This window comes from Scardinius erythrophthalmus (assembly GCF_964197995.2).
Source record: "Scardinius erythrophthalmus genome assembly, chromosome: 13".
NCBI classification, from domain to species: Eukaryota; Metazoa; Chordata; class Actinopteri; order Cypriniformes; family Leuciscidae; genus Scardinius; species Scardinius erythrophthalmus.
In genome coordinates, this window is record NC_138233.1 from 14,376,840 (window position 1) to 14,402,900 (window position 26,061).

Here is a 26,061-nt window from a genome sequence, read left to right on the forward strand (position 1 = left end):
ACATTTTGAAGAAGTAATTACATAAAGTTATAATAAATGCATTTTCTAATGTAAATTAATCACACGAGGCTGTGTTTTCTCACAAATGCGACCACTGATAAGTTTGAATGTATTTTGAGCATGATTTATATGAGGCATGAGATAGATAGATAGATAGATAGATAGATAGATAGATAGATAGATAGATAGATAGATAGATAGATAGATAGATAGATAGATAGATAGATAGATAGATAGATAGATAGATAGATAGATAGATAGATAGATAGATAGATAGATAGATAGATAGATAGATAGATAGATAGATAGATAGATAGATAGAGCAATCTTAATACACTAATAACAGACCCTTTAAATACATGTTCCAGAAATGTTAGTTGTAATATATGTTTCATTTTATGGAATTTTGACATGGGAATGTGGGCACAAAGGCATGTAAAAATGAAAATGAAATATAGTTGTCAACAACTCTTTTTGCATCATTCAAACACAAATTTGGATGGATGGATGAATTTTGGACCAGGAAAAATAAGAATATCAACTAACCACTTGGGTAACACAATGTCATTTGTTGTAAATACAGAATATTTGCTGGAGAGCTGATTATAAGAATAGCCTTTCTTCAGCTTTGGCCAGTTTTGTGTAAACATTTTTTTTTTAATGTTTCTTTTTGTTATTTGCAACAACCTTGCAGACAAATTCAAATAAAAACTCAGCGGCGTCTCTTGTGTAAACCCTCACACTGAGTCCAAGCAGCAGCTCAGGCAAACATATCTCCTCAGCATTCATGGCTACTGTCTGAGCTCAGATGATTTTCTGCTCCAGTTGGAACCAGCTGTGGCCTCCGTGAGGGTCTGTGTCACTTTTCTCTCACGCCATCGCATGTTATTCTGTATCATTCGGAACATGGGAAAAACATCACTGGATAACAAAAACATGGTCAAATGTTCTGATACACATCAAAAATGCACTGATACAATCAGAAAACAACATTGCAATAGCAAAGTCAAGTGAAGTCTTCTTTGGCATTATTGCACTTGGCATCATTATTTAATGCTTGCTGACTCACATTCTGTGCTTATTAGCTTCCTTCATCCACACTGCATGTCTGCATGCATCTGAACATAGACTGCTGTCTTTAGAAGACAGCAAAACAGACTGGAATATTACTTAAATATTCATACACTCCTTTAAATAATGCATCTCAGCCTCCATTTGCACACTCCCCTGACTTCACTGTCTCCACCTGTCAGATCAGCAGAGCCACAGTCATGATGAGTTAACACTGAAAAAACACTAAAAATATCTCAGAGTCCTGAGAAATGAATACAGCAATAATACAGTCCTAAACCGCAGCAAGAATGATTGGTGATTAAAGTAATGAGAAGGGTGAAAAGGCCCCCTTCTGCATTGCAGATGCATGCTTTGTTTTTGTTTCTACTAGTGTAGTGTTATAAGCAGTCATGTGGAAGCAAAAAAAAAAAAAAAACATTGTTTTAACAGATTCTCTTTTCTAGTGTTATTTTATGGTTTTATATAACAGTGTATTTAGCACAATATTTTAAATAGACTCTTATTTTGCTTGTCAAACTGTTAATAAAATGTTAGTTCATGTTAGTTCGCAGTGCACTAGCTAATGTTACCAGACGCAACTTTTAAATACAAATATATTATTACATAACATTTACAAACATATTCGTAAATGCTGAAATTAACATTAACTAATGTTAACTAATGAACCTTATTGTAAAGTGTTACCGATTAATCTTAATGTATTAACTAACATGAACTTACGGTGACGCATTGCTGCCACATACATATTATTTTTCCCCTCAATTATGTCGGAATAACGAGATCATGTCGTTTTAACAACATCTTTTCCATAATAACGAGATCTTATGTCGTTAAAACGACATATTTTTCTCATAATAACGAGATCTTTTCTCGTAATAACGAGATCTTATGTTGTTAAAACGACATATTTTCTCGTAATAACGAGATATGTCGTTTAAAATACATATTTTTCTCATAATAACGAGATCTTATGTCGTAATAACAAGATCTTATGTCGTTAAAACAACATATTTTCTCGTAATAACAAGATCTTATGTCGTTTAAACGACATATTTTCTCGTAATAACGAGATCTTATGTCGTTTAAACGACATATTTTTCTCGTAATAACGAGATCTTATCTCATAATAACCAGATCTTATGTTGTTAAAACGACATATTTTTCTCGTAATAACCAGATCTTATGTCGTAAAAACGACATATAACATCTCGTTATTACGACATAGCCTACGTAAAATAAAAGAATTTCAACCAGTTAGTTAATAAAAAATACAGCTGTTCATTGTTTGTTCATGTTAGTTCACAGTGCATTAACTAATGTTAACAAATACAACCTTTGATTTGAATAATGTATGTTGAAACTAATATTAACTAACATTAATACATGCTGTAGAAGTATTGTTTATTCTTAGGATAGTTAACTAATGTTAACTAATTAACCAAATTACCTGAAGAGATTTTTCCTGGCCCTTATGGCTAAAGATAAATGAATTATATGCATACTACACATCAGCAGTAAAATGTACGTAAATGAAAGCGCAAACATGACACAATTTTGTATGGTTTTAATTTACTTCTCTTAATATATCACATAATCATCATAAAAAAAATGACATGATAATTATATGTTAAGCACTCATCAGTAATTCCAACGACAGCAAGTTCAAAAATCTGTCTGTAAATCTGTCAATCAAAATGCTATTGCAAGAAGCTGCCTATCTAACTTTTAAACCAATCTAACAGTATAATGGGGGGGGGGGGTCTTGAAAATGTGTGTTAAAGAACGGTACATGCATGTGTGAAATCTATGTTCCAGTAGACAGCTTATTATTATTACTATTATTATTATTATTATTATTATTATAGCCACGTCTCTTTTGAGCTAGGATTGACTTATATTAAAAGACAGTATATACTGTAGTCTTGATGCATCAAAGCATCTTAAACAGGTTTCAGGTCTATAATGAGTTCCTCATCCAGCACATGAACATTTTGAGAATTTCTGAAAATTAGAATACGTTTCAGAAAAACAGTTTTGACAAATCAAGTCAAGAGGAGTGTTGGTTTGGAGACATTTGGGGATTTGGGGAGTTATTTTCTATGAAAGGTTAGAGAATGCTGAGGCCTCCTGGGCTAAATGTTGTGGATGAATGACAGCTCTGAAGGGTTTTTGAGTTCGGGTCAGTGTTAGAGGCAGATAAATATTCAGTGTGTGTCCAGTATTGTGCTCTGACTCAACGCCATCTAAGAACTTTGTGTCATTGTGCATTGAATGGTACACAGAGCTTAATGCTTTATGAAATGTGTCAGGTTTGAAGTCCATTGTTCGGTTTGCTATAGTATTTACTAAAATAAGCAGGATGTCATGTCAAGTTCATGATAAGTCAGGGTTGTGGGGTGTGCACTGAAAATAAACATATGTGGGTTGGGTTGAAGCTGGTCTGACTTTAAGTGATCTACAAATCATCAGTGCTGGGTGTGTTATAACTCTTGAAGAGCGGCTGCGTAAAGAGGCCGAGGGTTCCTGTAACACACACTAAAATAAAGATCCAGAGAAACAGACGGTCAATCACCATAGCCACGTATTTCCAGTCCTCGACAATCTGTGAGAAAGACAGAATATGCACTGATTAATTTGAATTCATTTGTGAAATAAAATGTAAATAAATGTATCTGAAAAACTCAAAAGAAATGATCTGTATTGTTTAGAAGTTACATGTTATAGTGTTGATTATTATTTAGCATATATATGAGGTATGCACCAAAACCAGGAATTCATTTTGCGTGGGTGGTTGTTGTAAAATTGTAGTTAATTTTGTAAGCATACAAAAATATATAAAATGTCCCACATACATACATACATACATACATACATACATACATAAATACATAGATATATAAATAAAATAAAAATATATTTTATTTTATATATGTGTAAAATAAAAATATATTAAATAAAAATATATTTTTAACAATATATTATAAAATTAAAAAATCTCTATATATATTGTGTTTGTATGTGTATATATATATATGTATATATACAGTATATATATATATACATATATATATATATATATATACATACACACATATATATTCATCTGTTTATATGTATGTATGTATGTATGTAGGTATGTATGTGTATATATATATATATATATATATATATATTTCATCTGTTTGAATATATATATATAATTATTATTATTATTAATAATAATATTATTAGTTTAAATCACTGAGAACAGATGTCCTCAATTTAATTTGGTCCATCGATCTTTTTTTTTCAGTATATTTGAGTGAAAGCCAATCCAGCACTCACCCCTTCATCATCATCCTCACTCTTCATCTTGTCAGCAATGTATCGGACTCCCTTCACAGCCTCCTCGATGTCCACAGGGCACTTTACTGCCATTCGCTTACGAAACTCTGTGTTTTCCTGCAACTCTCCAGGTCTCCAACCAATGTGTTTGGCAGAATCTTCATTGACAAAGAAGGTGGAATCAGTCTCATCAGTCTCACTTTTCGCTGGGAGATCAGATGAAGAGCACTGCTCGTGCTTCGTGCGGAATTTCTCTCGTTTGTTGGACTCTCCTGGTCGTCGCATGAAGAGAAAATCAGGCAAACGGCTCAGGAAGTAGTATTTGACCCACTTGGGCATATTGTGTGTGCTTGGGGACCGATGGTGCACGTTTAGCACACACACACTTGTAACAATTGAAAAAGTCACCAACACCATTGCAAACATCAAGTACTTTCCAATGAGGGGCACAGCGAGTGAGGTTGGAGGTACGATTTTGGAAATCAGTAAGAGGAACACAGTTAAGGCCAAAAGAACAGAAATACACAAAGTCATCTTCTCCCCACAGTCTGACGGTAGGTAAAAAACTAAGATGGCCAGTGAAGTGATAAGAACACAGGGGATGATTAGGTTAATGGTGTAGAACAGAGGTTTGCGTCTGATGATAAAATGGTAAGTTATATCCAAATACGTGATGTCATTAGGGTCTTCATTTTTGTGACCAGGCAAGGAGACAATATCCCACTCACCGCTTGGCTTGAAGTCATCTCGGCTGGCAAAGTCTGACAGCAAGATGAGGTCGATTTCTGTGTGGTCATAAGTCCATGAGCGGAACTTGAGTGTGCAGTTTTGCTGGTCAAAGGGAAAGTCCCGGACCTCAATTTTACAGGCACTCTTATAAATGGCTGGTGGTAGCCAGGCAACCTCACCGTTATTTGACACGACTGCATTGGAGTAGAAAGACACTTCGTATGTCCCATCAGCACTAAAAATGACAAACACATTGTTTTAAATTTGTTGTTTTAAATAAGTATCCTATTTTGTGAATGATAAAGTGCATAATAAAGGTGAAACTCAAAGCTGATACTATTATCCCGAGTGTTTATTTTTGCATCATCATGTTCCAGAGATTAACGCAATAACTGTCCTTGGACAAAGTTAAACCCTGCCCAAATCCTGCGTCGATGCAGCATTGTAAAAAGATTGCAAAATAAGTCACCTACTGCCACCTGTATTTTTAATAAGGATTCAACCTTTGCATAAATAAAACCTCTTCTAAATTATTTAAAGAGATAGCATCAGCAGCGCACAACACAACAGATGTTTTGAAAATGACTTCTTTTTTTTGCCCATACAAATGAAAGTCAATGAGGTCCAGTGTGGTTTTTGACCCCACTGACTTTAGGGCTTTTCATAATTTAAATAGTTAACCCTGGGTCTATAAAGGTAAGAATCAAACGGTCTCTTCTTCAGTTTTCTGTCGCCATTTTTCCCCTCAAACACAGAAACTACTGTTTATACAACATGCTTTGTTTCCCTGACTGTCCACAGCACATGAATAACACCACAAAAGCAGTGCTAACACTGCTCTGGAGCAGGGTTTCATAACTCAGGGTAAAAAGCGATGCTAACCCCGCTTCTAAATTCCAATTGTGAAACGTTCCTTTACCCGGGGTTAAAGGCAGTCTATAGAACAACAATAACTTGGGATTAAGTGCAGTGTGAAAATTTTTCAACAGTTTGTTTTCCGCAGAAGAAAGTCATTCAGGTTTAGAATGGCATGAGTGTAAAGTAAATAGATTTTTGGGTGAACTGTCCCTTTAAGTGTTAACAAGTTCAAATTAAATCAGAATAAAATATCATGGTGTACTTTAAGTGCTAGAAAGTTTCTCACTTGTTGTACAGGACAATGTCAGGCAGCCATATATGCTGGGAAGGAAGGCGGACTTTCCTGATCCCTTCATACTCCTCTGGATCCCACATCAACCGGTAATCATTCCATACCTGCAAAAGACACACGCCTTAGAAAGAAAACTACTACCCGAACACAAAAAGTTTCACTGCTCATACCTGAGTAAGCCAACAGTTGGTGGTCATGATCTGCTCTCTTTCATTCTGAAATACAAACATTAACATATAACATTGATATAATCAAATAAGCAATGTGAGGCAGCTTTTCACGTTTCAACCCACCACACTGATGAGCTGGGCAAGGGACACTTGGATTGCAATGGTGACCTGCTGGCTCTTGTTGATCGCCGGCCGGATCAGCTTGTTGTATCGGTCAGGGGAGAGTAAATAGTTTATCAACCGCTCCTCCACCTCTGCACAGCATACAGCTGAAAAACACAGACATACACTGTTTTGTTTTAAAAGAGGTTTTGAATTTGAAATGGAAGTAATTGTTTATTCGGGATTTATCTAAATAACCTACACATACGTATGTAATAAGCACAGAATTTCAAACACCATCAATATATTATACTCTACCGGTATAAGATTAAGATTTTTTTACTATATTTTTAATCAAATAAATGCAGCCTTGGTGAGCAATGAGCATAACACCATGCCTACACCGGACGCAATCGCCGTGAATCGACAAAAGACAATAGAACACATTATAATGAACGATGCTGTCTACACTGAATGCGGCGCAACTCAGACTCAATCTCCTACAGTAAACTGATGCTCCGTTCTATTTCTGACATACTTCAAGCGCTCATGCTCCTTCTGGCATGAAGAACAAATGAATTTGCAACAGTAGCTACATCACATCCTGTGTAGACAGCCTTAAGCTGTTGCGACAACTGTTGTGTCCAGTGTAGACATGGTGTAAGAGACTTCTTTTAAAAACATTAAAAAAAACTCAGCAACCCTAAACTTTGAATGGTAGTGTAACTTAAAAAAAAGAAAAAGAAAAAATTTCTAAATAAATAAAACTCAATTATTTTTATGTGTCTTCTAACAGCCTTTACGTAGAAGAAAAATTGACCATCAAATGTTTAACAAAGCTCTTTTCTACTGGTTTCAAGTTTCTAATGTTGTCATAACTTCAGAATATTTCTTTGTTTGTTTTTTTACTTCAAATAACAGCTAAATAAATTCATGGTCATATACATAGAATTATAATTTAAGGAAATAATAAGAAAAATAGTTTCATGGCCATTAAAAACTGATGGATTTTCTAAATTTACCCATTATTAGCAAATGTACCAAAAGGGTAATTGTATACACTATGTTACACTTTATTTTAGGGTGTTATTGTTATACATCTAAGAACAGAGTAATATTACTTAACAACATGTATTTACTATAGGATTAAATTAGGTTTGGATTAGGCCTAGTTGCATGCAATTATGCATAATTTACATCTAACGTGTAAACGTGTAAAAAAAAAAAAAAAAGAGTTAACGGATACAATATGCACATCAAAATAGGCAGGCCAAAAAGTAAGTTTCAGAAAGAAGCAAAAGAGAAAGCCCAAAACTCTACTGGTGTTTCTGTACCACTGTCTCTAAGGGACAGCAAGTCGGGACAAATGACATCACTCTGCGGAAAAGCAGTGCACTGTAGGGACAACGAGAACAGAGACTACAAGATTGAAGTTGACAGAAGAAGCACTGGGGCAGCAGTCAGCATTCAACACACAATCACCCAGCCTGTGCTCAGCGAGACATACTCCATCTGACTAACAGCTCAACAAGTACAGCTGAAACATGCGAGAAATTAAATGAACACCATGATAAGCAATTTTGGGAGCCATGTGCAAATGAAGCAGAACCTCTGAAACTCTCCAAGAATATCTCAAAGATGAGAGTAAACATTATCTTAGTCAGCCACCTTTTTAGAACACTTTTTTATGTCATTGAAATGGCAAAGGTCCCAGACTGCGTATGTTCAGATAAATTAACTATTTTTAAATACTAAAGACACAGTACTTTTTTTTCAATGCTTTATGGCCTGTCTTAATAATGTATTTAGCTTCTGTATTTCTTCTCAGCAAATAGTGACATGAAATGATCATATAATTAATGAATCAATTGACAGCTCTATTAGAAACATATCTCCAAAAACAAGGCAATAACAATCTGTTGTAAGAATCTCTCTAAGCGCATGTTGATGCTACCTGTGATAAATGTCTCTTTAAAATGTCAAATTACATTAACCCCCCTCAAAAGAACTGACACATCCATTATGAATCCAGACAGTTACATAATGAGCCCCATTCATTTGTAAATAAGATGCACAGAAGCAACAATCCTCGTGATTCAGGGACAGCTTGCAGAGGGTCATAGAAGCCCTATGCCACATCTCCCATTAAGACCCTATGGGGACGATCATTCTTTAATGCCAAACATGAGTCAGCAGTTCAGCCCATCACTGCTCCATCAGCACACATTCTCTTTATCACAAGCTCTCATATTACAGAATAAGAGTCTGACAGTAATTATCCTAATGAGAGGTTAGTGAGCAAAATGGCATGACCATAAATGAACACCACAAACAAAGCAGTAACCATGTTAGTTTTTGTTTTCAGTTGCATCATGTTACGCATTGTGGGAAACATACAGGAACAGATTCTAGTCAATAGTAAATATCAGATTACTATAAGATTTAAATATTAAAAAAAAAAAGTTTTGAAGTGACTTTCATTGTGAATTTGAATGTAAACCAATACATTCTATTCATTGTTCTGTGTTTGTTTACTTATCTTGCATATTCAAAAGTGCATCAAAATATATAATATAACTGTTATGTTACGGGTTATATAATATAACTTACTAAGCTTTAGTAGTGTAGTCAAAAATATTGTTATTTAGTAGAGATGCACCGATGTATCTGCCAACAATCGGGATCGGCTGATAAAAGTAAGTATTTTCACTAGCATCGGCCATCGGTGGATTGTTTAAAAACAGCCGATGATCAGCGCCGATTATATCCTGTCAAAACATTACGGACTGCAACTCACACTGTGTGTGAAGAAAATCTCTCATGTTGAGTTAGTTAGGGCAAGTTAATGTGACAATGACGCATTAACAGCTAAAAATAGCTACATAAAAGCAGACTCTATTTGACCCTATCACCCGTAGTTCAAGCCAGGGTTGCCAGATTTTCCCTATAGATCTTATTCACAGCAGCGCCATCTTTGATTTTTAATGGGAATGAAAGCGGGGCTGTGAGGGACGGGCTGTACTGTTATTTAATGTGTTTTTGGATTGTTCTGCTCATGAAACTCTGGAAAAATATATTTCCAAGACATTTCAGTTGACAAAAAACTCCCGACAATATAAGCTGTGGAAAATTGTAAGTAATCTAGGAGTTTTATACAGCTTTTTACAGTGCATGCCATTGGAAACAAGGCAAGACTATCCCTCACAGCCTCACTTTCATACCTGTCATGGCACTGCTCTGAATAAGGTCTATAGCTAACTTACTAAACATTATTTGTAGCGCACCTCTCACCCAATTAATCACAAATAGGTCTGTGCTTTGTTACTTCTAAAAAGAAACAGTGTCATCTTTATCACGAAATTCAAACAATAAATGCCGTTTTGACACTCTTTTATGTGATGTGACAGTGCCTCAGTTCAAACAGCAGTGCGGAGCGCAAGTCTATTCTTCCACTTTAATACAAATTATATCTAGAAAAACATGCATGAATATCAGAAAGGTAAGTTGAAAGTTACAGTACAACTTACCGAAATCTGTATGATGTCTCATGTAATCACTCAATTTGTGTTTCAACCGTGGAAAGATGTCAATAAAACTTGCTTGTGAAGCTTGTAAACAATTTCACTTAATGTTGCATTTACCTCAGGAAAGTCATCCGTTTGTTAGTTAGCTTGGATGACTTTCCTGAGGTAAATGCTTAAAAAAAAAACCACTTATTTACTGTTAATTAAATATGTATGTTTGAATAAATTTGCCATGAAGGCAAGTGCTTATGAAAACTACCTTATATGTGTAACTGAGTTGTAGCCTATACAAACATTTCAGCTTTTATTTGTAAGTAAAGGCCCTTTCACACCGGATGCGCAACGAAAAAGCGAATAGTTCGTGTGCGAACAGTTAAGGCCCTTTCACACTGGACGTGATTTTTACGCACAAATAATTCGCGCGATGGTTTTATTTTTTGATCAGCTGTTTGTGTAATGAGTGCTTTCACACCGAACGCGAATGTGCTGTGGCGAAAAGTTGTTGGATAGTCCTGTGTTGTGTAGGCTAGCAGGCTAAACTACATTTGGGATAGAAAGCTAATCGTCAAAGATAGAGACTAGAGATAGTGTTTACGCGGCTCATGTGATGAGTTTTGACGCGAACTATTCGCACACGAACTATTCGCTTTTTCGTTACGCATCCGGTGTGAAAGGGCCTTTAGCGTCAAAACCCATCACATGAGCTGCGTAAACACGGTCTCTATCTCTATCTTTGACGATTAGCTTTCTATTCCAAATGTAGTTTAGCCTTCTAGCCAACACAGCACAGGAATATACAACAACGAAAACTATCACACAACATGCATAACCGTTATAACCGAGTTGGTTGGCAACGCTACGCCACACAATCATTGTCAGTGTAGTATGCGATTGGCTGAAGCCTTTTCTGTCGCCGCAAAAGTAAAAAAAAATCGCCATCGAAGCGGAAAAAATAAAAGTCTTTTTTTCGCCGCAGCACATTCGCGTTCGGTGTGGAAGCGCTCATTACACAAACAGCTGATCAAAAAATAAAACCATTGCGCGAATTATTCGTGCGTCAAAATCGCATCCAGTGTGAAAGGACCTTAAATATTATATCTGTAAATAAGTAGCAGTTGAATATAATAGCTCTGTTGTTAATTTTAACCTCTAATATTATAGTGTAGCAAATGAGAAATTAATTTTTTTATCCTTAAGAAAAAACAAACTATCGGTATCTGCATCGGCCATATCATTCTGAATAATCGCCTATCGGTATCGGTTGAGAAAATTCATATCGGTGCATCTCTAATATTTAGATATGTATCGATATTGAAATATCTGAAACGGTTCCAATATTCCTTTTCTGCAGTATCGATACACAGATAACAGCTGCGCATTCTCACTCTTCTCTCCAACGCGAATGGACTCACTCGTCTCATTCGCTCCAGTTGAATTGTGTATGTATTGCACATAACTTTAGTCATTCTCGCTGGTTTCACGCTTACACCAAAAGCGCATGCACCACTGATCTATTTATAAGTGGAGATATCATAAAGCGCCTTTCAAACAGCTCACGGCTACCAAATTGACTACTTTTACAAAACAGTGTCAAAATGCCTGTCTTGCCGAGTAGAATATTCATGTAAATAGTCAGTTTTGGAATGGAAATAGTTGAGAGGAAACGCATGTTGTGTAACAATGTATTGGATCTGTGCATAAGCTATTAAAGTGACAGCAGCCTAATAAACCTGCGGACATCTGTCATGTTAATCAAAGAACAAAAGACAACGAGAAAATCACTTGCTGCTCTTGACTGAATAACTTTTGTAACTTTAATTGTAAGCATTAATCTGTATTTAATTTTTACAATGGAAACTATCCAGTTTTATTTTATATTTGATTACTTTAATTAGTATTTCTTACCTGAATACTGTTTGACCCACCTGAAAAACTCAAAAACCATGACTATTTTATTTGTCTCTTTATTCTATTGTATATATTTGTGCTATCGTTTGCAATTTGTTTATTTATTCTTATTTTATTACCGATTTTTTACTTGTCTTTTTTTTTATGTAGTTCAACGATTCAAATCAATTACCCAAATTATCAAAAAATGATGACATAACAAATGTAAGGCAGTATATATCCATGGTATCGAAAATGGCATTGAATATCAACATTTTTCAAGGTATCGTATTGAAGTTGAAATTCCAGATATAGAAATTCCAGTATTGTGACAACACTATTTAACTGTTAGAGATTACACCATCCTCAGCATAAACACAATAACTTGACATGACTATTCAGTGTGGATAATGCTGTCTACAGTGGTGACTAATATCTAAAACCCTATGAAAAAAAGTGTTTCTAAAACACTTGACTTGCTCAGACAAGCCCCATGTCCTGCTACAGGGCTCTTCACAAAAATACACACACTCCTAAACAACCGAGGCAGGACAGGCCAGGGCCTTGGAAAGAAACACAAACTTGCACCATCTCAAGATTATACAAAACACACACACACACACACACACACAGTTGCCTTTTCCACCCCGGTGCACTTCAGCTCCGTGAATAATTCAACTGCACTAAAATAAAACCTACCTCATCACACAGACAGCAACAACAGATACACACACCAACACAGACAAACACACACAGACCTAGTCTAACTCTCAGAATACTTTACTGGGGATAGCATAGCATTCACATAATGCACATAAACACTTCCCATTCTGAGTTAATACAGTTCAATACAGTGCTCTACGGTTTGACAGGGCGGTGCTTAACCAGTGTGTATCAGCAAATGCGTTATTGTTTGAATGGCATAAATATCCACCAACTAAATTATTAAAAGCTTCTCCATCTGTGGCCAAGCTTTACTGCATCAAACAACTTACACAAACATTTATACACATATTCAGTAGCTGTGGCCCTACAGTTGCCCTAATGCCACCATTTATGGTAGTGGCTTTGGCAGCGTGTGAGTGTCAATTCCACTTCATGCTACCCTTTTACTCTAAAAGAGGGCGTTTTGAGCTTTCTCTCACTCTCGATCAGACGCATTCTTTCTGCTGAAGGCTTTTCACCACATTTCAGTTTTCATTAAGAATCTAAGACTGTGTGGGGCTTTAAGTATGTCACACATTTTCTGCAATAACAGAATATTTTCTCAATTCCAACAGAGATTATAACTTGACCAAATTGTAGAAAACCTGGTTTAGATAACCTGACTTCCATTTATTGGGCAAAGCATGTCGTTGTTGCATTCAAAGCAACTTTAGATTACTATTAAAAGGAATTTTTGCCCAATCTCGCCTGATGCATGACAGCTGCTCAACAGTCTGAGGTCATCATTGTCTGATTCTGCTTTTCATGATGGGCCATGGAATTTCAATAAGAGACCGATCTGGACTGTTAGGAAGGCAGTCAAGCACATCCACTCTACAAAAGAGCGTCTGCGCAACCACTCTGTTGTAGCACATGCTGAATGAGGCCCGGCATTGTCTTGCTTCCCATGAAAGATGTCATCTTGATGCCATGAAATGTCTGTAAAATCTTTCACACACATGCAAGTCACACATGGCGTTTGCACTAATGCATCCCCATTCCGTTACAGAGGCTTGCTTTTGTACCTGACGCTGATGAAAGTCTGGATGGTCGCTTTCGTCTTTGAGACTGAGAACTCAATGTCTGTTTTTCCCAAAAACCAGCTGAAACGTGAACTCATCTGACCACAGCACACATTTCCACTGTGTTTCGGATCATCTGAGATGAGCTCGGGCACAGAGAACTTGCCAGCATCTCTTCATCAAACTGATGTATAGATTTCTCCTTGTGTAACAGATTCAAGAGGCATTTCTTGATGCAGCGTCAGACTGTGTTCAGTTATTCAAAGTCCTGCTGAGCACATGTGGCTGTATTTAACAGAGCAGCATGACGGTTTCTCATGCAATGTCACCTGAGGGCTCAAAGGTCAAGCAGATTCAACAGAGGTCTCCTGCATTGCACAGACTGAGATTGTAGGGTAGATGGTAAAATACCTAAATTCTTTGCCATCTTCCATTGAGAAATATGATTTTTGAATTGACAATTCTCTCATGATATTTGGCACAAAGTGATGAGCCATGACCCATCTTTGCTTGCAAAGACTGAGATGCTCCTTTTACACTCAATCACAATCCCCTCACCTACTACCAATTCACCTGTTGGAAACCTGAAAACATTGGATATCTTTTCTTTGTACTTTAAAGTTGAAAGAGAATTAACAACTCACAGATTCTTGATTTTATTTTACAAAATGTCCTAACTTTTCTGGATTTGGGGTTGTACACGGAATGTTTAAGCAATAAAGCAAGTCAATTCAGGCATTTAATGAAAAAATACATTCAAAGGAGTTTTGTTCGTATGTGCATGTGGAAAGAAAGTAGTGCAAGAAATGCATTCAAAACAAGATGTCCACAGAAACAAGCTATCCTGAAGTTCTGTTCTGTATGTGCGTGTACGCGCATTCATGAACGCGTTTAAGAGACCCTCTGCAACTCTGACTCACTGAGCAAAAGATTTAATCAGAGTTATGACAGAGTAAGCATGCCTCAAGAACCAAAACACACACACATATACACATGCTATTACAATGCATGTCCTGAAACTGACTGAAAAAGACACTCTAATACTGAATTGTACATTTGCTCAAGTTTACCTGCACTACTTGTGGATCAAGCAAATGCATGTAACATTTTGGTGGCAACCAAACTGTAAATAATCTTATAGTTATTTAATGTTCAGTGTGAGTCTGATCGATGATTTTAAATGATTAAAAGTCAAGACTTCATCATTCGTACTCAATGAAACATGATGCACTCACAAAAGACTGCTGTGTGGGCACTGACGTGGTACTTCACAGCTGGAAACGGATCTGTGAGTGAACTGAGCTATGGGGCACAGAGAACGTGTGGACTGGCCCAATTTAACCCCTTTAATCCCACTGGTTACAGATCTAGACACTTGCTGATTTAATTTGCAAAGAGTTGTCAACTATAAATGAAAGTGCAGACTGTATTGATATGTCATGTGAATCTTTTACATGTTTGGTGTAAATAGTCACATACCCAGAGCCATTTAATTCTCGTTTTCCCTTCTGTAAAAACATGTCTGTCAAAACTTCATAAAAGCAATACCTGTCCAGCCAACTAGCATATTTAGTATAACATTAGGTAATGTCTATTATTAATTCAATATAAAAATTAGATCCATCTCATATTTGTCATCATGCCCATAATATAAATTTCATTTCACCATTTGTTACAAGTGGGAAAACAGTCAACTGACTGATTCACAATATAGCGGTACATTAAGTTTTAATTATTCAATTAGTTAAAGTTAAAAGAAACAATCTTTATTTTATTTTTTATTTTTTGCATTTTCCTCATAGTTGTTTGTTATATATTTAAATATTTAAAAAATAATAATAATGTGCTAAATTATTGTTCTCAGTTGTCTTATTGGCAATTTTTGGACGACAAATTTTGACCAGAAATAATTTTTAAAAAAACACGCTTTCACTAACCATATTCAAAAACCTAAATACAAAAAAAAAAAAAAAAAAAAAGCACATTTAAGACTTAATCGTAACGTTAAGAGCGTAAATTTGAATGATAATGCATTTGACCATTGCAAGTAACACACACCAATAGAAAAAAGAGATGCTTGCTTACTCGCCACGGTGAGCGCGACAAACCAAAGTCCTGAAGCCATCGGAACTGCCATCTCCTGTACGAGCCTCTCCGTCCACACTTACGTCAACTGACAAACAAAGATCGCGCCTTTAAAGATCCATTTTCCCCGTACACTTCACGACAGTCCCTGCGATTAAGACAAACAGATTTGTATACGCGATAATGAGCAATCCAGGCTTGTTACGCACTCAGATTGGCGCTTCTTACGCCTGAAGAGTTGTCCGGTGCCTTTTCAGTGATATTCTCCCACAAACACGTGCGTAATGATAAAAGATCTATGGGATTTTCTTTTCTGCACGCGAACTGACTCACGCGCACTCGGCAGACTGTCCTTCTCTTGCGCGCGCGGGAGACTTGACATCCGCGAATGCAATCAAGTCATGAACTTATGAAATAACAAGGCTTCTAAAACTTAAATACATTTCACAGTCCGTTTGTTTTCCCCATATGTCGAATGTCATCGATTTTAATGTCGTTTTAAATATTATAGCCTAGCGTTTTAGAGCGAGAGCAATTGTTGTTGGCCCGGTGTGCTAATATAATGATAATTACAGACTCAACTGCACGTTAAAAGGACTGTAAATTGCCACGGTGGTTTGCATGGGCAATTGGCTAAGTGTGCGTCACGGGGGAGGAGAGTTTACTGGTTGTGTGTTCTGCACCATGAAGCATAAGACAACACTTTATTAAATAGCCTACATATTTACACTAGTTGGTTATTCACTTTGCCACATTATGGGAGACACTGGCATTGCATTGACATTACAAAAATAAGTTTCTCTAGCAGTGGCTTTGTATATTGCTAGTTTAAATGTAATAAGTTTGCCCACCAAACTTTCCAATTTCATCATATTTTTTTGCTATATCTGCTGAGTAAACAGGAAAACACCATAAACCCACAATGTCATGTACATTCGGACAGGAATCAACTAATAAACAAGGTATTTTTATGTGCAGTTTGTCACGCAAGTTTTATGAGTTGCAGGTCGTTCAATATTTTTCAATGTTATTTTTGCCGTTTCAATCTGTATTTCAGAATTGTTTTCCTTTTTAAATGTTGCTGAATAGCCTATAATAGACTGTTTAATAGCAGGTTGTTATAGTGACAACTTACCCCATGTAGTGTGACGCTATAGTCAACATGTCAAATTAACAGCATCATTTTGGTGGCCAATAACGAAGGAAATAGTCCCAAAAATTGTAGTCAAGACTTTAATATATGTCACTGCAGAAACTAAAACCTGTAAAATCACTGTGAAAGAGTGATCGCCCAATTCTTGCCAGTCACTTTCTCTCAGGTTCTTTTTCGTCTTTATCCATAGACGAGAGCTTAGAGTGTCAAGTTCAGAATGAGGAGAGCTTATTGCAGTTTAGGCTACTGCAGTTTCTCACTAGATAAAATAGCTGCTCACTTCAAAGGATAAATGTATAGCTAGAAAAGCATTGTTTCCTTAATTAACTTTCGATAAACTTAATTAACCACCAAAACCCCAATCACGCAAGCAAATTAATCTCTCACACATAAAATCTCACGGGGAAAGACATAACACAAAACGGCGCAAAGCAGTGGACCCTTGAAGCGAGGTATAAAGCAGAGACCTGACGTTATGGACAAAATAGGACTCCCTGTCTTTCTACAAACCATGTGCAGTGTGAGAGAAATCAAGAAAGCATGAGAAGAATGAGGGAAAGGACAAGGGAGATTTGTTTGTGTGGAGCAAAGGAGGCTTTAAGGTCAGTGGTTCTACAAAGTGGCTATGGATCTTTAAACTCCCTAAGCCGTGCATGCGTACACAAACACATACTCGAGGCTCTCTCACTCAGCCAAGCCCAAATGTGTTGGGTAAATGGCTGCTAATTTAATTTAGTGAAAGTGAAAGGATCTCACATAACGTAACATGATACAAACAGAAATAATTAAATACACAAACAATGCACAGCCTTTCTTTTGTATCGGAGATATATTTTCTGGGACCGACAGTAACAATGTATGTTAAGTTAACAAACTGCAGTAATTGCAGTAGAGTAGGCATGAAGCAGGTTGCGATAGTCTTCTCCATCCATATTGTTGACGTGTATCAGAGTAAAACAGCTTCTCGAACAAGAACAAAAAATGTAGGACTGGACTTGATTTTGTCCTATGGGAAATGGTTGGATAGTTGTGGTTGTGATATAATGTGAGTGACCGGTTGTAAATGCATACGTGTCTGCATACACATTGCCCTTTACTGACTGTCTGCAGCACTGTGTGGTTAGCCATCCCTCTCATGCTCCAATTCCCCCATTGGAAGGTGTCTGGGGCCTGAAGCAGACTGCAGTATAAAGATTTAAACGCTAACTGACATTAGCTCACCATTCGGATGCCTTATATGTTTACACATCAAAAGCACTCATCCATGGACTTTCAACATGTTCCAACACAGCATTTACCACCACATATCCAGGATAAACCACTTTACTCTTCAGCATCTGTTGGCTGATGGTTACTCACTTCGGTCATCTGATCTCCAGCAGGTGAAATTTGCTCCATTCATCCTCTGCTTGGGCTGAAACACTAGCCAAATGCATCAGTCTGAGAAAAGAAAAAAAAATCTATTTAAAATAGTATCTCCAAAATATTTTAAAAAGTGCACATAAACCTTTCAAACCATGTACAGTGTAAAAAAAATATATTGTTGGTTTAACTTAAGTTAATGCTACGGAAATGCAAAATATATTATCTGAACCATATTATCTAAGTTGATTTGACAAAATAAAATAAAAAGGTGTAAATCATGAAAATATATATTTTTACAGTGTAGCCACATATGAAATAAACAAATACTCACTTACATATACTTGTTTGAAAATCGAACTGAACAATGTAGGCTAATGATTATTGCAGTTTAAAAGTTCATTCTTCACTTTTAGTCTTGGAGGCTTACAAACCCTTGCTAATAACCAGGCCAATCATTTACCAGCTGTAGATCACTATTCAATCAAAATAATCATAGAAACTATCATTTTAAGGAATCCCATGCTAGCCTCTAAACCTTTTAACATAGGTCTACTCTTTTTTTAGTTGGGAGCTAAAAACATACCACGTGTAAGATCCGCTAATAATAACTAAACCATGACATGCGAATAATGTGCCTGATTTGGAAGACTGCTACAGGGAATTATGAAAGACACAGGGAAAGGCGAAATCTACCTAAAGCGTGATAAAACAACATAATGTTGATTTTTACGAAGAAAACGAATTGCTGCCCAGTCATAAGCAATTCATATAATTTGCACGCGGTCACGGTGTGTTTGTTTACTTGCGCATTGCGTGGCACATTCACGTCTTTGTCTTATAGCGCCATCTTGTGGTGAAAAGTTGTTACACTGTTACACTTTGTGTTGTTACACAAAGATTTTTTATATATATATATATATATATATATATATATATATATATATATATATATATATATATATATATATATATATATATATATATATATATATATATATATATATATATATATATATATATATAAAAATATATATATATATATATATGTTCTTAACATCCTGCTGTCACTCGGGAAGTTTTTATAGATACGTGCAGATGCTTTAAATTTAAACCCAACTTTAACCAGAGGGAGAGTTAACTATTAGTAAAATCATTGAAACTTGTTAAAGACAAGAAAGCCCTTAACATTTGGATAAGTATAAGCTCGTTTAAAAATGTGCCACCATTTCTTTATTTGTTTGTTTTTGTCCTTCGACATAGTTTAACTCAAAGCCTAATACAAGCACATTTTCCAATAAAATTCATTGGTTACAGCAATTATTCAAAAGTCCAAAACTTCTCTAAAGGGTTCAAAAGAGTTTTATCAATGCAGGTAGTATTTTTTTGTTGTTGTTGTTGTTGTTGTTGTTGTTGTTGTTGTTGTTGTTACTTGGATAGTTTTTTTAATGTTAAATATTTGATTGGAATCATTATTATTATTATATTATTATTATTATTTTAATCAAATGCGTTAAAAAATGCATAGGCTAATAGCTACATCTAAAATATAAATAAATCATCTCCCTCTATCCGGTTAATACGCATTTCCAATTTGCAAGTGTTTGTTTTATCACAATCAATTCAAACGGAGAACAATATTTTTTCAGCTATTTTTTCTTTTATGTAACTTATGTATGTCCATTTTAATGTTATATTTATAGCTTTCCCAGACTAGATCCCAGTCCTGTATCTTTGTATTGGGACTTCCTGTCTGGAAAAGACTCCACAGCACCCTCCTCCTCCTCACCCTTCAGTTCCTAAACAAAACTTTACCAACTCGCAGTCTCTCTCACTCCGATCCGCAACTTTTCCTCCAGCACTCTCCATCGAAAAATCCTGTCGCCAGCCATATCCGCTGGGAAAACAAAAGCAGAAATGTCCCCTCCATCCGAACGTTTGCAAACCAAGCCCGTGATAACGTGTCTGAAGACATTTCTCATCTCGTACAGTCTGATTTTCTGGGTGAGTTTGTGTTTTCATCAGCTTTGCGTTAGCTTGAGGCGGCTACATCTGCACAGCTAACTCAATCTGAACAATGGGCTCAGCCAACTAACACGTCTTACTCTTAGTTTGATCCTAATTTAGACTTTAACTGGCTAAGCCTACGTTTAACTTTTACAAAAACAAGATGCCATTCTAGGTTTTAATTAGTTGTTTATTTACTTCTGATTAGCGAAAGACTTTGCATAAATCCCGTCGACGACCTTTTATTGTTTACCGGCTTGTTTAAGATGCGTCGATTAATTCGATGTTTTTCCTGTATTTTACATTTTATATATCAAAAGTATAAAGTAAAACATAATTGTAGTATACAAGTTATAATTTATTCCAGAGGAAGACCTATGAAACTTTTCAGCCTTTTTGTACTTTGGGAACACAGCTGTTTTGATCGATGTTCAAATACATTGATCTATTCAAATAACGTATTCAATTAGGAAACTGATATAGACTAAATAATAGTTCATCAAACGTGTCCCAAATGGGTGCGAAGTCCGATGATGCACTTTTATCTCGACTATTTATTGCTTTTCACAGTGATTTTCAGCAGGCAGGGGACAGATGGTCATGTTTATAACCCTTGCTGCCTTGCTGAGAAAGGAAAGTGGATAAAGATAAGTAGTAGTCTTAGACGCAATCATTTGCTTATGGTCGAAAATTGAACCCCGGTTTTTATATACATTATAAAACTATACTTTATCCACATACATAAAGTATATTCACGTTAAGCAACTATGTACTAACAAATCTCAAGTGCTTGATTGTTTAGAATCACAAAATCTAAACTATATTATCACAGAGCTCTATATATAAGGTTGGGTATAAACGTATCCAACTTTACCCACACACAATATATATATATATATATATAACGCAATCTATAGCAAATCACAACTGCTTGATTGTTTATATTGTTGCAAAATGTATAATTATTTTAGTCAAGCTCTAATCTGCTAAATGTGACAAAGACATTAAGATATTATAAACACCAACATCGTGATTTATTTTGTAAAGAAGAAAAGCACTACCCAAGAAAATCTTACTTTACTTGGCTTTTATTTATTTTGAGCACTTTCTAAATAGGTCAAGGCTTATATTTGCTAACAACAGTTGTCAGGGATCTTGAGCATTCCCAGATTCCCTGTTTTTATTTAATTCTCTCTAAACTGTCTGAGTTTTGAAGCTGAAATTGCAAGGGTGTCATCAAGAATCAGGATGCCGTAATCCCTCAGGCAAATCCATAAACACGTTTTGAAGAGTTTTTAACTTCATTTGTAGTTCACAGGAGTGATCCTGTTGGCTGTTGGAGTATGGGGAAAGGTTAATTTGGAGTTCGACCTCCTGCTGAGTTCAGACAAGGGCACTAATGCACCATATGTCCTCATTGGGACCGGAGCCATCATCATTATCTTCGGATTGTTCGGTTGCTTCGCGACCTGCCGTGGAAGTCCATGGATGCTAAAGCTGGTACGTTCTAAACTAAATAAAACAAGTTTCATAAATGTGAAAAAAAAGTATTTGGAGCACATTTTATGAATAGGGTACACTTTGATGGCTTAAGTGATAATCCTCTTATATGACATAAAATTGACCTATCAAGAAAAATGCACGTAATTTCCCCTTAAAATGCTAATTTCAACCTACAAACCTGTTATAAAAACTTTTTTTCTTTATGTTTATTACTGCAGACCATAGACTGAAAAAAAGAAGAAAAAAAGATAGGTGACATTTCTCCACTTCCTTCCACTATAGAAAAATGAAGCCAAAACATTCCATAAATAACCGTTGATATGTTGCACTGATTACATCATTTGGAGCCTGAGTCTGCGCAGTAGTGATCCTGAGGTGGAGCCGCGGTATCAAGGTCCCGCGCACACTCCCCCTCCCACAGATTCAATGACAAGCACAGCTGTAAATCATGTTACACCCGGTTTTTATAACATTACTAACACTTACTACTCAGCGTGATACTACCTAAAATAACAGAAACCGTCTTTAGAAAAAAAATATTTGAAGTGTAATTTTTTTTTTTTTTGGTCTCATTCAATTACATGGAGAGGGCTGGGTTTATGACCTATATTGCAGTCAACCACCAGGGGGCGATCAAAATTATTTGGCTTCACTTTTCCGGATGTGTGCAGACCAACATTTTTTTACAGTCTATGGAGCAGACCAACATTTGGTCCCAGACTAGCTAGCCCTACTGAGTAACTATATATTTATTTATTTAGTTTGGCGTATTTAGTTTGACGATTGACATTTTTCTGAAAGATCTGAATATTTTTAGATATTCAGGTTGTATTTTGTCTCCTATTTGTTGAAAGTGCATTGTGTTTTCAATCAACATTATTATTAATTGTTTTTAAGCGTGTTCCCTTTCTCCCTCCTCTCTTGTAGTATGCTATGTTCCTGATTATTGTGTTCTTAGCTGAAATCGTGGCAGGTATATCCGGCTTTATTTTCAGACATGAGGTAATTGGGGTTTTTTTTACCTTTACATATTCATATGCCATCTGTTGTCTACAGCCAAATAATGTTTGTACTCTTTTTAGATTAAAGCAGTGCTTAAAGAAGGATATACACGTGCTGAAACAAAATACACTGGTAAAGACACTGAAGATCTGGACAGGATCCAGAGAACAGTAAGCATGTATTACTGGAAGCAGTACAAAATTAGAAATTGTTCAATACCACTTTTTCATGTTGATACCGATACTGTAACAATGAGAATCTGCTAATACAGATGCCTATGTGATACCAGTAAAAAAAAAATATATATATATATATATGTGTGTGTCTGTGTGTGTGTGTGAGAGAGAGAGAGAGAGAGAGAGAGAGATAATAACAAAAAAAAGTTCCCAATTACCTTTTTTCCTGTAAGGTGGAAACAGGTTTTTATATTAATGTGATTTGAAATAAACCTTAAAGCTGTATCTAAATGGTTTGTTTATTAAACTTACTGCTTATTGTTTATTGTTCCAGTGAACCTCTTATATCCAGCAATAATCTTGTACAATAAAAATTAAGTGAATGTGAGTTAAAATTTTTACTTGTGGAATTATGGGTTTAAAAAATGTTGAATTAAAAAAACAAAAACTACAATTTCAAATTACTATTTGTGCTACATGCATGAAAAATCCTATGAACAATATATTTGTGATAGTTATTACTACATGAATGTACACACTATAAAAAGCATTTCTTTGGAATGTATGGCACAGAAATAGGACAACAGAAATGGTAGATAAGATAGAACCAATATATTGGCTACACATGAAAATCTTCAATGCAGAGCGGCACAAAGGCACTTTTGCGCATTCTGGCCTCATGATGATGCTTTTAAAGCAAACCAAGTATACCATAATGAAAAAGTGTAGAGCACATTCATGGTGCTTTTATAATACTTACAACCAGAACAGTAACAACCATAATGCACAGTATTGAATTTGGATTGGTCCCATCTGACTGATTCCCGATTCAACAAAAAAAAAGGTCCGTGTCGGATTGGCACATCTCTATACACAACATCCGGACTACGTAAAACTTCACTAATCCGCTTAAATGTTTTGAGGAGCATAATTCAATATTTTGTTATTTGTAGCTGCAATGCTGTGGAGACAAGAACTACACCAGCTGGGAAACCACTGATTACTTCAGAGAACATGGCATCCCCAAAAGCTGCTGTAACGTGACTGCTGGTGGAAACTGTACATCTGAAGAACTTAGGGATCTTAAAAAAGCTGCATCAGTGGTATATCAACAGGTAAGAACTGTTTCTGAATATACTAAATCAACACAATCATAATCCTTATTTGCAAGACCGGAATCAAATCATGTATTCCTCCTCTTGTTAGGGCTGCTTCGCTCTGATGACTACAACGATGGAGGCCAATCTTGGTATTATTGCTGGAATTTCTTTTGGAATTGCATTCTTCCAGGTACTCGTCAAGCCCAGTTATTTTTTAAATGTTTCTGGTCTGTAATGCACCTAATTATGTCTTTTATGTGCCATTCAATTCCTCAGCTCATTGGGATATTCTTGGCATGCTGCCTGTCTCGCTATATCACCAACAACCAATATGAGATGGTGTAGCGATTCTCCTCCACAGGTTCATTTTCTTACTCTTCCCTGTAGGGTGTTCTTTTTTAAATGCCACAGTTTTCTATTACGTGTCATTTTAGTAATTATTATTATTATTGAACAAAATGCATTACTAGGGGTTCTTATTCTCACTTCTGTCTGTTTACAGGGTATCATCTGCAGATCACAGAGGGCTGAACATGACACAAAGGGAAACCATTTAGTTTCAGTGTTCTGTATAGCTAAACATTTCATTTTAGAGGATTTCTGACTGCTTTTTAAAGAATATTTCTTGTTGGTAATTACATTGAAGGGAAATAACCCATTCCAAAGGGATACGATCGTTTTGCCAGAGTGTAAATGTAACAGTGATTAGATGTACAGAAGTTTGTAGAAAGTGCATATGTTTTAAACCAGGAACACACAGTCAGTTATGACGTAAATAATGTATTGTACACCTTGACTTTTGTTTCATTGGAATTAACACATGCTAAAACTTTGCATCTATTAAAAATATTTGTAACTTTTCTTGCATACAACCTTAAAGTTCAGCATTTTCCAAAAAGGATGTTTTGAAAATGACCTTATAGTAATTTGGGTCATTAAGGTGTTATCCACTTCACATGTTACATATGGAGTTCTGTTTATCATCACCAGTTCATTTTCAAGAACTAGTTTTAATACATGTATGTCCATTTCTATTTGGATTGCTGCTTTGAAAATTATGTTTATTTGCAATTTCTTTGCTGTCTTTATTAATGTAGCAGTGATAGTGTTTATTATAAGGTTGTTGAAAGTCATGGCTGTAATGTGCTGAACAGAAAATGTGTAGTCTCTCTTTAACTTTGTCTGTGAAATGTGAAATCTGTTGTCACTCTGGTTGATCAGGTAACAATATTTAACATGTACATAAAAGGCTACAACTATCAAAATTATCCATGCCAGGGTTGAAAAGTGTTTAAAACATCTTTGCATTTGTAAGAAAAGTAAGGTGATGTATAATCCAGATTATGTTTGAAACTATTATTCTTTTCACTTATGTCAGCATATTCATGCTCATTCATTTTTGTCATAAGTCGGATAAACCACCCTCTGTGTCTTTGTCGGCATATGGATTTATTTTTGAGCATGTGCACGTCAAAGACTATAGATATTTATGTCTTTGTAAAACAACATTTTCAACAGCCTTTTCGTGTGTTTGTTTTTTATTTTTCATTTTTGCAAACTGTAAAATGCATAGGAATAATAAACTGTTTTTATATGCGCATAAGCTTCAGACACAGAGCCACCAGATGGCGCTATCGGTTTATTTATTCACCTGTACTCTGCATACATGGTTCAGAACAGAGGAAGACTTTAATATAAAGAAATGTTAATAGCTATTACTATCACTAGTAATGAAAACTACTGTAGTAGAAATAGTATTTTTAAAAGAAGGTCGCATTATTGATAATACGACACGGGCCAAACGACTACACCGGGGAAATACTAGTTTGTGGGTTATCCCACTATTTATTTAATCACCACGAGCCATTTTTAAAGTAAAGACAATTCTGTTATCATTTACTCACCTACATCATGTAAAGAGGTTGTATTTTGTAAAAGATAACGACAAACATGGATGCGGATGAAAAGCAGGCGCTTGATTGGTCC

General features: G+C 35.8%; 2 protein-coding genes across 2 annotated transcripts; one reads left to right on the plus strand and one right to left on the minus strand.

Moving 5' to 3' along the window:
* Positions 1 to 3,305: 3,305 nt before the first annotated feature.
* chrnb5b (cholinergic receptor, nicotinic, beta 5b) lies at positions 3,306 to 20,211 on the minus strand. Its single transcript, XM_081381895.1, has 7 exons — positions 20,103 to 20,211; positions 18,285 to 18,365; positions 6,571 to 6,716; positions 6,448 to 6,492; positions 6,272 to 6,381; positions 4,399 to 5,362; positions 3,306 to 3,676 (listed from the first exon to the last, which is right to left on the minus strand). The coding sequence occupies exons 2-7, from the start codon at positions 18,325 to 18,327 to the stop codon at positions 3,530 to 3,532; spliced, it is 1,455 nt and encodes a 484-aa protein (XP_081238021.1). The 5' UTR covers positions 18,328 to 18,365; positions 20,103 to 20,211; the 3' UTR covers positions 3,306 to 3,529.
* On the plus strand, positions 20,011 to 25,792 carry tspan6 (tetraspanin 6). Its single transcript, XM_081381896.1, has 8 exons — positions 20,011 to 20,291; positions 21,606 to 21,794; positions 22,725 to 22,799; positions 22,880 to 22,969; positions 23,929 to 24,090; positions 24,182 to 24,265; positions 24,352 to 24,436; positions 24,578 to 25,792. The coding sequence occupies exons 1-7, from the start codon at positions 20,205 to 20,207 to the stop codon at positions 24,418 to 24,420; spliced, it is 756 nt and encodes a 251-aa protein (XP_081238022.1). The 5' UTR covers positions 20,011 to 20,204; the 3' UTR covers positions 24,421 to 24,436; positions 24,578 to 25,792.
* The last annotated feature ends 269 nt before the right edge of the window (positions 25,793 to 26,061 follow it).

Coding starts and splice junctions, on each gene's coding strand:
- chrnb5b (XM_081381895.1), bottom strand. CDS start 18,327: ATGAATGGAGCAAATTTCACCTGCTGGAGATCAGATGACCGAA. Junction 6,382..6,447: donor CCAACTGTTGGCTTACTCAG/GTATGAGCAGTG, acceptor TGTCTTTTGCAG/GTATGGAATGATTACCGGTT. Junction 3,677..4,398: donor GTGAGGATGATGATGAAGGG/GTGAGTGCTGGA, acceptor TCTTTCTCACAG/ATTGTCGAGGACTGGAAATA.
- tspan6 (XM_081381896.1), top strand. CDS start 20,205: ATGTCCCCTCCATCCGAACGTTTGCAAACCAAGCCCGTGATAACGTGT. Junction 21,795..22,724: donor GTCCATGGATGCTAAAGCTG/GTACGTTCTAAA, acceptor CCTCTCTTGTAG/TATGCTATGTTCCTGATTAT. Junction 24,091..24,181: donor CATCAGTGGTATATCAACAG/GTAAGAACTGTT, acceptor TCCTCTTGTTAG/GGCTGCTTCGCTCTGATGAC.